Raw genomic sequence first — 14,738 nt, forward strand, 5'->3', positions numbered from 1 at the left:
ACTATACAGAAAATAATTTATACACAGTTTTGCATTTTGTTGATAAGTGGGTTTTGTACATTAAACGGCGATATGTAAGCCTGATTTTTCGTACCTTATTATTTACACACACGCTTGCCTATATTTACCTATTTGCAAATACATATATGTAGGTATGTATGTAGATATGTATGTAGGTATGAATGGAAACGTAGTAAGTAGCTAGCGACTTCACATGCGACGATTTTTTCAAGATAACTGCAACAATGAAGTTAGTTTCAAATTAATTCCGGCTTGAAGTGGATGCGTGTGCGCGTCCGATGATCAGCCAACAACTCACACGGGAAAAAATGCAAAGAAAGCCGCCTGCATGTAAATAACTACTTAGCTCGCAGAACCAGCACTAGCGAACTAGCGAAGCGTAAACAGAAAAGGCGATCCTATTCTCGATATTTTCTTACATATTTGCCACTTTATGTGACACTTTAACTGGAGTCGGACGCATTCTACATGGTTATGAAACGAATACCTATTACTGAAGAGCGGTTTTATTGTTAAAATAATAATAAGTGCTACATAAATCAAATTCATAATTCAAGTTCAAAAACTTTAAATACAATTAGGTGATTGAAGGCTTCCGGAGATAGTATATCAAAAATTAATTTAAAAAAAAAAAAATATTAATTTTAGTGTTTGTGATTTTATTGCCGCATTAGCTACATTAGGTATTACATTAGGCATAAAACGGATTGAAATTGAAATCAATTTCGAATGTACAGTTAAATAATTGAATTTGAATCCGGGAGCACCGAAAGGCGAATGACGCGAAAGTGAAAACAAACTCTTGTGGTGGCGAAAGTAACTATTCATCTACTAATTAAATAAATAAACCAGATAAAAAAAAAATATATAACTATTTATTCAAAAATGGTGGAAAAAGTGGCCAACACGATGATAGCGCGCATAAAGCTGCAGCAGTGGGGCAAAATCTTCCACATGTACTACATAGAACCGATTGTGTTTATGTTGGTGTTTGCCCATAGTCTATCCGGTAATTAGAATTGGTGATACAAAAAAAACATACATCTCTTTTTTTAAATATATATTTTTGAACTGTTTCCAAATCCGATCGTGGCTGAGTAACGAAGTACTTTTTTTGTTTTAATTATATTTCCTTTCTTCCCAAGGTACGATTCTCCGCAATCAAATCATATATCAAGCCTGTACAACGATATTCAATTACAATGAGACTATTTGCCAAGAATTAGGCACAAAAAACGCCAGTGAACAAGCGACGGTAAATATTTAAATAAAAAAATTTCATAAAAAATATAAATAACATTTGGTCTGTGCTTGCTATAGGATATGGTAAATTAAAATTGAAAAACTCACTTCACGTCATTATTTATTTTTTTTTTATTGAAAGGAATCTTAATCGTGCGTGGACTATTTAGTTACACTAGCCAACAAAAAAAAAAAAAATAATAATAATAATAGGTCAATTCACAAATATCGTTTTTTTTTTGAATGTTAACATCTTTTTAATAGTGTTTCGGATGAACATTAATGTTGCCTATTGTTATATTTGATGAACCTGTATGTAGGTATTCTTTTCCTGTAAAAATAGCAAAATAATAGCCATTAAACTCGTAGCTCAACAGCGAGGACGGACGGTCAGTTGTACAGTAGCTCATCGAGAAAGTGAGCTAATTCAGTGGAATTATTTTCTCAGAGCCAAGAATTGGTTCTGAGGTATGAATAATTTGCGAAGCTCTCTCCTAAATCTCTTGCTGGTGAAAATAATATACTTGATACTACCAAATGTTATGGTACTTGGCTAATAAAACGAGTGAACGAGTGAATATTTTTCACAACTTTTTTCTATTTAACAATGACCCAGTGCACATTAGGTCAAACGATTCATTCATTCGGCTGTGCGAAAGTCCAATTTCGTAAGGGCAATTTTACATTATTTTTTGTTGCCATTCTGTAGGGAATAAACCAAAATAACATAAACTTCACTTTGTTTTTGTAAAATAAAAAACACCGTTAGACAGCAATAAACCAAAGTTACACTTTCGAAACGTTATTGACACGTTGTATGCGCAACCGGTTTATTTTGTATTTGTTTCAAGTGCATTTTTTTTTGTAAGGTTCGAATAATTAAAGGAAAATTTTAAATGGGTAACAAAACTATAAGTGAGAACCACATGCTGCTGATAGTTCCATGAAACTCTTAGAAGAAAAAAACGCGTCGTTTTTGCAATTTATAAAAGAAAGACGAAAATTATGGAAAGCATGCCAAAATGCTAAAATGCTAAACTACGAAAGCTAAAATTTTTCTGAATTTTTAGCTATCTCCAAAAATTGCGGTTCTGTCCTCTCTATCGCTAAAAATAGCTTAGCTCAAATTTTTTGGTGATAAATAGTCAATTTTAATGGTGATAAATAGTGAAAATGGAAGTATGTACGTGGATTTGGATTACATTTCATCTCCTGTAGCGTAGCCATGGCTATGTTACAAANGATTTGGATTACTTTTCATCTCCTGTAGCGTAGTTACAAAGGCACTTGCGCCGATTTGCAAAGACCATTGATGATGAGCAGCCTTCCCAAAAAGGCAAATCCTTGAGAGAATTTACGGATTGAAATTTCGAAAATTGTTACTCAAAGTGAATAGAGCTTTCAAAAACATTCGTATACTTTTCAGGAAGTTACCAGCGATTTTTGGTAAATGTGTCACAAAGCAGCATTTGCATTCTGAATATAAATAATATCGGTGGAGAATTTGGGAATACTGAATCCTCAAGTGAAAATTAAGTGTTTTATGACGACTAACTGGTTTAGAAAACTCTCCTACAGGCATATCTGCGAGAAATGTAGTAAATATTTTTATTTTTTTTTTAATTTGAGAATTTCCAGAAGAAACCATTTATGTATGTACATGTGACCATACTTATTTTATTATGTAGCTCATTTTAAGGGCGAGGGGAATGAGTATGTTAGGAAAATAAGTTGTGTCAAAACCAAGCTGAATTGGATCAAATCAGTTTGGTCATTCGACGATTGCAGTACGCAGTTTCCATGTATTTGGAATTTTCAATGGCTCGGACAAGGGACGCGTTTCAAATATTGAACAGTTCGAGTAGTGCGAGCCATAGCTTCCTCCAGAGTGGACCGTAATTTATACTTTAAACGATTGGAGCGGGGTAACAGATGGCCAATCAGGCAGCGGTTGAACCCAAAATTTTCAAAAAGCTACAAATCGTCACCTGAAATGCAAAAAGACGTAACAAACATAATCATTGAAATGCAAAAAGTCATAACCAAAAAAAAAAAAAAATCAAATTTCACTTTTTGAGTTACATATATGTATGATGGATTTCATCGAACTACAACTCCCCACAACATTTTATGAAAAAATAATAAAAATATTAGCCACGACTTTTTCCATTTCATTTACGATGTTGTTACGTCGTTTTGCATATCAGGTGATGAAATGTACTTTTTAATTTTTTCCATCATCAATTCAAACATAATTAAAACATTTCGGGTGGCTGCATTTACATATATCCATTTTGGTATATGTACTTTAGAGAAAAATATGGTATGAATGAAAAATTTTATGCGGCAACCATAACCAACCTTGTGCTTAATAGCTTTACTCTCTTTTTCATTGTATGCTAGCAATAATTATTAAATTTTCAATAGCTAAATCACAAAGCCAATTTTTTCTTTTAGTTATTCGCGAACATATGTTTTTCGCCAGCTTGCTTATAAGTTTTCGCATGTCAATTTTTCAATGACTTCTCTTTTGGATAGTTGAAAATAACTTTAATTATTTTACCTAAAATAGGAGAAAGACTGTTATAATGACATAAAATTAAGGTTTATCAAAAATGATGCAAGATGTTTTTTTTTAGAGCGTTTAGTTTCCTACAAAAATATGTATTGCAATTTTCAGCATGATAATTCAAAGACGAGAAAACAGATTCTAAAGTTGAAAACAATTTTTTTCTTATAATGACTTCGTTTCTACCAAAAAATGCTGCCTTTTGATTACTTACTCCTTTCTCTCTTCGTGTTCGGTTCTAAAATAGAGGCAAAGGGTGAGAGAATTTTGTGTTCGTTTCTTCATCAAATGTCACACTCTTGTAAGGCAAAAAGGCCACCTTCCCAGCTCTTTGAAGCTTTTTCAGGGGTGATGGTTGCCCTAAAAATCAGATGGTTGCCCTAAAAATCAGATGGTTGCTTAAAACGACAATATTCTGAAACAAGATTACAGATTTTTGGAAAATGGACGTAGAACCACCCACTTTTGACAACAGAAGTGTATATCGATAACCGCTTTATCGATTTCCACCAAACTTGGTGCAATAATTACTTCAAGATATCATAGCATATTAACGAAACTGTTTGAACTTATACTTCTTTACTTGATTAATTTAAAGTCAACCATCTAAAGTCACTTAAGTGGTTTTAATAAAATGCCTCAGATATGTATGTATGTATGTATGTATTTAAAATTGTAATTACTCTATATGTTCGATCAAGTTAAAATACCATGTATTCATATATCGAGCCCTAACCGCCAAAATAACGTAAGCGACATTTTTTTCAAAATTTTCTTTTTGATGCAGAAATATTCCTAGAGCTTCTAGATACGTTTCTGCATCAAAAAGAAAATTTTGAAAAAAATGTCGCTTACGTTATTTTGGCGGTTAGGGCTCGATATATTTACATACATATATAAATATTTTTAAATATTTTTACATGCATACATACATATATACCCACATATTTATATATTTACATACCCTGCAGTCGTGGAAGAAATAATAGAATATTTTTATTTTGTCCAGGTTTGGCTATATTTCTTTTGTGTATTCGATGTTTAATTTTTTTTTTCAAGTCTAGCTATAACAAAGTCTTTATATAACAAGCAGCATATAATTCCACATTTCAAACTTTTTTACAAAAATTATAAAGATTCATCAAATTTTAACAAAATCCCTAAAAACCACAAACTTTTTATTCAGAATTTTAAGAACAATTTTGGGTTTGCAGTTTTATAGCGAATTTCAAGGCGAGCATTGTCGAGCATACTTTATGTGGAAGAAAATGCTTAGCAGCGCACAGTGTGTCGACTATATGGAGGCAGGTGGAAAAAGGTCATGGTAACAGTTGATGAAATAAACCACTTGGGTTTAGGGATGGAAAAATAAGAGTCATAAATACAAAAGTTCATATCATTTACACAACCCCCTTCTCCACGATCGGTCCATTTCCAAAAAAAAAAAAAAAAAAAAATACTGGAATCGGCGCGATACCGAGTTTAGTTGCCTTTGACGCTGAACCCATTAAAGCAAGTGTTTTTTTTTCCAACTCTAATCAATATCTACTTTAAGTGTCGTGGAATAAATGGGTGAAGGTATCAATCATTTATTTGGTATTTTCCTATTTTTCTTGTCAATTGACTTGGAAACGTAAATGCTAAAGATGACTAATAAAAAAAGTGTGAGTACCGGTTCGCCAGATCTTGAAATTAGAAGTATGTTTTAGAAAATTTTATGTAGTTTTCGAATATATAATCGGATCTTTTCGCACGACTTCGCAAATATAAATAATTTTCGATTTGCTTAATTTTCGATTTTCAGCTACTTTTTGCGTAATTTCGCGAAAATAATTTTTCCAACAATAGAAAAATTATGCCAGACATTGGGAGAAAAGAGAATATTTTTTGGAAGTTGTAGACGTTATAGTAATTCAATCTTTCCCATATTTTATATTTAAGTTTTTATAATAAAAGAAAGAGTACAAACTAAATTTCATCGAAATCGGATCAAATTTAATGTTTCCGTCCCAAGAGTGGAAGGCGTGGCAATTATCCCATCTTTACCAAATTTCAACTATTGACCACCTGCCTCCATATAGTCGAAACAATGTGCGCGTCGGCAATAAAAAAAAAAATATAAAAACCAACTAAAATTTAATGGGTTACAAAACTGAAGGTACAAAATTTTTCTAAAAATTATGAATGAAAAGTTTGAAGCATTTGGGGTATTTTGTTAAGATTTGTTGAATTTTTTATAATTTTTGTACAAAGTTTGAAATGTGAATTTATGTGCTGCTTGATATACAGACTTTTATAAAAAAAAAATATCAAACATCGAATACACAAAAGAAATATAGTCAAAACTTCTCAAGGTAAAAAGTTTCTATTAAATCTTCCACCACTGTATGTATGTATATATTCATATGTGTTTGTAAATACGTTAATATTTATCTAATTGTTTAGTTTCGTTTCACTTGCTTTCTGTAATAGAAAATCGAAACCGAAGTGCAGCCATATGTCGCAAATCTGTTTATGATTCGCACTTTGCTGGAGAGTATTGTGCCGGCGTTGTGTGGCGTTTTCATTGGTTCATGGTCGGATCACTATGGCCGTAAGCCGTTGTTGGTCATTTCAATGATAGGTATGTATGTACGCGCATTTTTATTAAAATTACCGTTATTTAAATACATACTAACTATTCCCATAGGTTTCTCCTTCACCTACCTCATTGCTGCTGTGATTTGTCAAATAGCCGTCTATCGACCGGTGAATCCTTGGTACTACGTTTTGGCCGTGGTGCCACACTCAATTTTGGGCGGCAATTGTGTATTTTCTGTAGCGGCTTTCTGTTTTATATCTGATGTTACGGACACAAAGACAAGACCTTACAGGTTCGTTAAAATTTTTGAACAACAGATAAGAGGTATAACCTCAAACTGGGAGATGACTTGGAAATATCGATAGTCTTTGAGTTTTCGGATTTTTTTTAATTAATCGTTTAATAAATATCACGGGTTTTAAATAAAAAAAAAAATCTTCCAAAACCTAAAAGTTTCAATGCATCCCTCTAAACCAACCTGAATTTCTGATGAATTCTTGTGGACTCTCTCATGGGATTTACCCCGAGCTGTCCAAGTTCCCGCAAAATTGGACCCGCTTTCTCTGAAGCACTTGAATAGGAAGTGTGGGATATATTCTGTCTATCTTTCTCATACAGTGATAATTATATGGGATCATAAGAGACGACATCAAATACAATATCTTGTGGACAATGTCAAAGTCAACTTCCGTGATCTGATAATCGCAACTTCTGTTCAGAATGGAAACATGCGAAAATTGTGCATCCAAAATCGCTTCTTTGACAGAACTAGCTCAGCTTTGGGTGGAGATTGTTGTATTTCACCGACCGCCGAGATGATCTTTCCTACGAGTTTGTTATCCTGACCTGCAGATAGGCCAAGCACGTGATTTTCTACGTGTCACGCTTTTTCACGCTTGAACGTTAGCGGTCTTGATGGAAAATCACGTAACATCTGTGACAGTGCGTGATTGGAATTTTGAATGGCATGAACGTGCGTGATTAAAATTTTCCCGCCAATCACGTAATTTTAACATCAGCGTATTTTTAACTTGCTGATAAGCTTTTAACTAAAGTTTTAGTGGCAATGTTACTTGGCTTAGGAGTTAAAGTGAAGTTACACAATATGCGTTCGCCGGCAAATGCGTCACGTCGTCAATGTCAAATAAAATTGAATACGTACAGGCTGTGTGGCTTAAAGTATAAGGGAAATAAACAAAAATAAATAATGCAAAAAGCAAATAGGTATTACTAATGTGACCACTTTTCCAAAAACTCATTTACACAAAAGATTGTAGCAACACAAAATTTTAAAGAAAAATTTTGGAAACGATTTTATTGCTGTTTATTAGTCGATATCCACAGACATTTTTAACGTAAAAACTTCAACTTTATGCCTCAAATGGTTGCCAGTGTTTGGGATTTTATCGTCAATTTGACGATTTTTTAATGAGGTGTTTACACTTTCCATCAATTGATTCATTATAATATTTTTTGGTTTTATTAGTCAAAATTTGCATGTACGTATGTATGTTGGGCGCTCCTATCGATAAAATTTACGTACAACAATATTTCTTCGATTCAATTAACGTACATTTTCGTGATTTTTTGGTTGGCTTCGGTACACAGTACATAGCTACAAATTTACGTACTGTACGTGTCATTTACGTACAGTTGGTCACACTAGGTATTACGATCGAAATACTCCCGCGTGACTTTCGTGAAGCAATTGGTTACTCAAAGCATTGATTCATGTTTTGAAAAGCTTTTGTAACAAAATCCTATTGATATGCAAAAAATGTTCGTGAGAAGCGTGCGTGAACATAATACAAAATTTTTTTAGAAAATGTGTGTGCGTGAACGTGAGCCAAAATCCATCACGCGCCCATCTCTTAGCCTGACTACAACCTTAATGCATTTCACGTCTTTTATAATATAGTTGCGTTCCAGATGCTTCACGATTTACAGGTTTTTACAGGATGTCGTGCCAGGTGACCACCTTCCATAAGGTTTATTAATGGAGAAAACAGCTGTTCCTGCAAATCGTGAAGCATCTGGAACGCAACTAATAATACGCTATGGTTTATAGAAACGGCGTTTTGTTGTCTGTGCGCTCAGCGTACCGGAGATGGATTGATGAGGGTTATTTTTTTTAAGTGCGGCCAAAGTTCGCTAACGCAAAAATGTGTTCTTCGTAAAAATGCTGGGGTCGTGATTTTGTAAACCCATGCTTTTATTATAGATAAACTTTTTTAACAAAAAATTTTAAATTACGATTTTTTTTTCAGAAATTGTTAAAATTAGAAAATTTGTTTGTGTTCTCCGTCTTATTTTTAATTGTAGTGACCGTATAATGCGTTTTAGGGAATTTTTACTATTATTTTGGGTATTGGGTTGGAATTACAGAAAAGACCGGAAATGGTTAAAATTTAAAGTAAATAAAAATATCGAAAGATGTGAACAGTACAGGACTTCCATATTGTATAGAGTTGAAATATAGTTTTTAATAGGATACAACTATTAAGATCGATTTATAAAATATTATTTATCTTATTTTCCCTTAGAATGATTTTCATGGAAGCATTCTTCTTCATTGGCCTAATGACCGGTTCGCTGCTTTCGAGTTTTGTCTACGCCGCTACAGGAACCACAACAACTTTCCTCATATCCGGTTTACTCATGTGTAGCACAACAATTTTTATTGTTGTCTGCGTGCCGGAAAGTTTACATCTTAGTCACAGGGTTGAAGACGTCGTCGCCGTCGATGCTAACAAATGTATTACGCTCAATGGAAAACCTGTGGAACATATAGCCATGGACCATGTCGGTAAGGCAATAAATTCAAACGAAAAGCGAAAAAGCGTGCTTGCAATAGATGCGAGAGGAAAAGTAGTTGAAATTTCAGCAGACGATGTGCTAAAAGAATCGATCCAGCCAGAGAACGGGCGGATACAAGAATTAAATGGTTGCGAAAAGGCAAAGAAGGATGCTAACGAAAAACCCGCATTGAATGGGGCAACAACAGAAAAGCAAACATCTGAAGAAACTTCTGCCATGGGAAAATCTAAAAAGGCGGGACTCTTCAGTTACGTGCACATAAAAGATATGCTGGTCACTTGCTTGAAGACGAGGCCATTCTATGATCGCTGCATTATTTGGCTTGTAACTGGCACTATGTTCCTGTCGATATTCGTGCTCGGTTAGTTGTAATGATATCATCTTCAATCGGAAATTCTAATTGTATATATGTATGTATGTATGTACATATAAATTGTTGTGAAATTCCCAGCTGTTTTGGAACTTTTCTAATTGTTTAATTATTTATTTCTATAAACTTTACAGATGGCGCAATGACGGTATTTTATTTGTTTGTGCGCGAGAAATTCCATTGGACTGTGCGAGATTTCACATTTTACGAGACCGTTAGTCATATGGTGCCTATGTTCGGAGCGCTGATTGGTTTCTTGATATTGAGAAAGGTAAGACAAAAGCCAAATGTGCATTTTTCTGTTAAAAAATAACAAATTCATTTTATCCGTTGGTTGTTTGATTAGTGTCATAATTTAATATGAAAACAGCTAAAAAGAGAATATAAAAGATTACTTATTTCTCTTAAACCTAGCTAGTGGAGTTAGATAGGGAAAATACCCTCTCTTACAACAGAGATATTCCATTAATTATCCGAGATCAAAGCTTAAGACCTAGAACAATTAAGAAAGGGGTTCCAGGCNCGAAAGGGGTTCCAGGTGGTGTACTCTCCCTCCTACTGTTTAATTTCTATGTCTTGAAGCTCCATCTGCCACCGGAGGGAATTCCCCTGATCACACACGCTGATGAATGTTCGACATTGGCGTCTTGGAATGGAATTGATGACCTCTGCACGAAAATATACGGTTATCTCTCCGAACTTTCTCGATTATTTACTGCAAGGAGCCTAATCCTCTCTCCAACGCAACGGGGACTCTCTTCCCCGCCTGGGCCAAGGAGGTCAAGCTTAAACCAGCCATTCATGTCGGTGGCACATCAATTCCGACGGTGAAAAAGCCGAAAATTTTAGGGTTACCTTCGATAGCCTGCTTTCCTTCTCCGAGCACACAACTGCAATTGTCAATAAAGTACAGAAGCGCAACAGGGTCCTTAAGTCGCTCGCCGGCAATACCTTGGGCAAAGACAAAGAAACGTTGCTAGCAACATACAAGGCAATTGGCCGGCCGGGTCTGAATTACTAGTTGGGTACTAGTTGGACGCAGTGAACGAAGCTATGGACTTGTCAGAATGCCGCACTTCGGTCAGCGACAACGATGCCTTCTGATGTCGCCTGAGCACCAACTACACAGTGAGGCCCAAATGCTTCCCGTAAGGAGCATAACAAAATTCTCAGTAGGCAGTTTCTGGTGGGATGCCACTGGCGTATGCACCCCAACAGACCCCTGCTAAGGAAGAGCCTTTCCCAGGCACGTCAGAAGGCACGCCTTCAAGTATATGGACGTGGTCCAAACATACGTCGACCAACCACTGGACCCGACGACGTACCGACGAGTGATCAATCAGTGGGAATCAGCCACCACCTACCACGACTCCCGTCCTATGGATGTCCTGATCGGAACCCAATCACCATCTATCGCAGACTCGGAGCTTCAACTACCACGCGACCCGCGCTACTCTGGTCAAGTTACGGTCCGAATATGGTAGTCGTCTTAACAGCTACCTATCCAGACTTGACTCCGATAGTCCCAGTGAGTGTCCGGCATGTGGACACCACACAATCAACCACCTCTTCACATGCCAGCTCAATCCCAATTAGTTAGCACCCCTCTACCTTTGGTTGATGACAAACAGTAACGTTTCCGAGAAAACAATAACGTTTTTTTAGGCTCGTTCTGTCAAAATCTGGTAGTCGAATAGACTTTTCCATTTGGAGGTCAGTCGAAAACGCCCCACCCCAATGGCGTAATTCATTTTTAAGGCGTCCGTAAATAAGATCGTGCGACGCGTTCAGTAAAAGCAGTGTGCTTCCGCTATTTTCTTCCTGGAAACATTGTGTCGAAGTTTTTTCTGTAGAGAAGGCGTATGACGAATGTAAATAGATTTTTCACGAATACATGGACTCTTGAGAGAATATTTTATTTTGTGTAGCAAAACGTCCATGCCCTAACGCACGTTGCTTACACAGACGCAGTCCTCCAAGCACGTGACACTGTCAATCGGTTACATGTTAGAGATGACATTCAATGGTTACGTTTAAAATGATCTAATAGGGAATAATAAGTCAGTATTTTTTCGATATTTCGGTTCGTTTAATGGAGCTCTGTTCAACTGCATCAAATTTCCCATATCGAAAATATGTTGACTTATTCGCTTTAGTAATTAATCGATTCATATGGAGTTGGTTTCAATGGCTTTTACCCAAACCAGCGAACATTATGCAATAAATCTTCTTCTTTGTGGCGAATAGAATTAGTTCGCCCTTCGTCATTCTGCCCAAGAACGGAGAGATTGCTGGGAGACTGCTATATCGCCTATACGGATATTGTTGGATGCTCCCTCCAAGTATGTCTAAGGAACCTGCCAACATAGAGAGAAGCTTTAGTGTCTCTGATGTATTTTGGAACGAGTTTCCCTCGTCCCTAGTCAGCTGCGGTTTAGAGACAAATCAGGACCGGCCTTGTGTCATGTTTCGTCCAGCCAACCCACAGAAATTTGGCGTTTCATTCTAACTGTCCACTTCCACCATCCTCTCCGCACCAAAGAGCGAACTTCACATCTAAAATTTTACCGATTCATAAATTGATAAAATCAAGGTACTTTTACGTGTAAAAATAGAACGTGATTAATAGCTAACAAGTTGATAAATGATCAAACTAGATTTTTTTTTTATGTTTAAAAAAATTGCATCCACAAGCTAAGTACATACAATACAATTTAAATAAAAGTCAATTCAATCTCTTTGCAGGTCTTCAGCATGTCCGTGGTGACACTTGCACTACTTTCGTTTCTTAGCGAAATTGTAAGCAGCATTGTAAGGGGAGTGGCATCTGAGCCTTGGCATTTGTATTTAGCTGTCGCCTTGGGTGCCTTGAAATCAGTTGGTGGACCGATGTGTCGAACCATTATATCAAATATAGTACCGCCAACAGATTTGGGTGAGTGAATAAAAATATCTATAATAAGTTATCTATAATTTATATTTGTAAATCAACAATTTCAACATATTCTAGGAAAAATATTTTCCATTAAAAATGTCTTGCAATCGATTGCGCCATTCTTGGCGGCACCTCTCTACACAGTCATCTATAAGGAGTCATTGAAAACATATCCAGGACTATTCAACATTGTAAGCGCGGCGCTGTATGCGATTGCATTTTTATTTCTGATGTGAGTAGCTCTAGTTATACATATGTACATACATTTGTTAAATAACAGACAGATGTAATAATTTGTTACATTGATTTTTTTTAAATTATTTTACAGCATTGTATTGCGATTCAAGTATTCCTACAAGGAGCATTATGCATCAATCTTGAAGTAATCTATGCGACTACTAAATGCTACCTCATATTGATTGATTGTTTGTATGTACATACATACATACATACTATGTGTGTATTTAAAATAATGTGATATTAAGTAGAATTGAATCTCGAATAAAAATATTGATACACATAGAATACATTTTCCTTTTATGTGTACATATATATATATATGATTGTATGTATACAAAGATCTATAGGTATGCTTAAACTTATATTGTAAATAACAAGGCTTCGGAGCAAAGGTATTTTTTTCATCGCATCACAAAACAAGACTCCCCTAGATAGGTCCGTTTGGTCATAAAAATGTGCCCTGCGAAACAATTTCAAAATCGGATAACGGAGACGCGTGCCTCAAGAGTTCTAAAGTTACATAAATTAATTCACTAAATTTTACATGAAATAGGAAAAAGAGCTCATATTCAGTGAAAAGTGATTATTTGTTTCATATCAATCACTGGATTTTCGCACGCTGATCTTAAATACGGCTACGCCTTCTCTCATCTCGTCAGGATTGGAAGCTATAGAGCCTTTGTTTGTATAACATTAGGGCTCTTGAGGCACGTCTTTCCGTTACCTGATTTTGAAAATTTTTCGCACTTTACTCAACCCATGCTGAGGCTCCGCTGGCGTCGGGAGTAGAAGGGCCTCAAGTGTCTTCGCTACCGGGGAAAGGAGAGATATCGGGCGAAAATACTCTCCTTTGTTGGCTGGTTTCCACGGTTTAAGCAGTGGGACTACCCTCCCTGCTATCCAGATGTCCGGAATGATGAGGGTGGGCATGGACAGATTGAGAACCTTGTTTAAATAATGCAGCAATAAATGGTGCAGCCTTCTGGTCATTCGACATTTGGTTTTGTCCACCGGAGGATGCTAAAATAGCTCGCACATCGCTCCGGATCCGATGAGGTATGGTCGCCGAAAGAGATTTCAACTGTCGTCACGCTTCGTCGAGTTGGACAGCGACCTCACGGTTGACAAAAGCTTGCTCACACCAGAGGCGAAGTTTCAAGTCTTCAAATGCTCTTTCCACATCTTCCGCGTATGTTCGTTTCCAAGTTGCCAAATATCCGTATTGAGATCCCTGATGCGGGGATTTCTGGAATCGGCCTAACGAAGGTTGTCACGCTCATCGGCTAGAAAAGACGCTTCGGCTGGAAAATTCGGACGGGCATCTGAAATGCATTCGGCTGGAATGAAGCGAGCTGCAGCAACAGTGACAACCCTGCGGAACTTACGCTCACCTACCTGAACGTCGGTTGGTGTGGGAAGGGCAGATAAGGTGTTTCAGTAACTTTCACGGAGCCGTTGCAATCAGCTTTAGGAAAGTTTATGTAGTTTCGGTGTTCCGTTGAAGCAAAGTCGGCAGGTTCATCAATCGAGATGAATATGGGCGGTTTATTAGATCAGCGCTTGCATCGTCGTTGATATGTAGAATCGTCCATCTGCTCATCAAAGTGTGTTCCCCTACGATCATTCGACATGCTATGCAACTTAGTCTCTTGGACCGCAGCTATTAATATTCTGAGCCGGCCCATGAAGACGTTATCTCCTCGGTCTTGCTGTAAAATCCGTTACAGTGGAATGGTATCACTTGGAGGGTGCTTCCTTGTGGTGGTAGTGGGCACCGACGCGGGGGAAGTTTGCGACTGGGCAGCACAGCAGGGGTCCACGTAGTCACAAGTCTAATCTGGCGTGTTGCGGGGTCCAGAACATTCCCTAAAGTGGCACCAGCCAAGGCACGAGTAGCAATTGACCGATATAATATTACGGTATATTCTGGACCGACACACCGAGCAGATTGTTTGAGGGAGTA

General features: G+C 36.8%; 1 protein-coding gene across 1 annotated transcript; it reads left to right on the forward strand.

The window, feature by feature from the left end:
• The first annotated feature begins 189 nt into the window (after positions 1–189).
• On the forward strand, positions 190–14,465 carry LOC108366175 (uncharacterized). Its single transcript, XM_017620491.1, has 9 exons — positions 190–1,030; positions 1,167–1,276; positions 6,305–6,455; positions 6,522–6,705; positions 8,957–9,591; positions 9,735–9,871; positions 12,346–12,535; positions 12,611–12,767; positions 12,864–14,465. Exons 1-9 carry the CDS (start codon positions 907–909, stop codon positions 12,919–12,921), a joined length of 1,746 nt encoding a protein of 581 aa, XP_017475980.1. The 5' UTR covers positions 190–906; the 3' UTR covers positions 12,922–14,465.
• The last annotated feature ends 273 nt before the right edge of the window (positions 14,466–14,738 follow it).

This window comes from Rhagoletis zephyria, unplaced genomic scaffold (genome assembly GCF_001687245.7).
Source record: "Rhagoletis zephyria isolate East Lansing unplaced genomic scaffold, Rhagoletis_zephyria_1.1 Rzeph_scaffold_02180, whole genome shotgun sequence".
In the NCBI taxonomy this organism is placed as follows: domain Eukaryota; kingdom Metazoa; phylum Arthropoda; class Insecta; order Diptera; family Tephritidae; genus Rhagoletis; species Rhagoletis zephyria.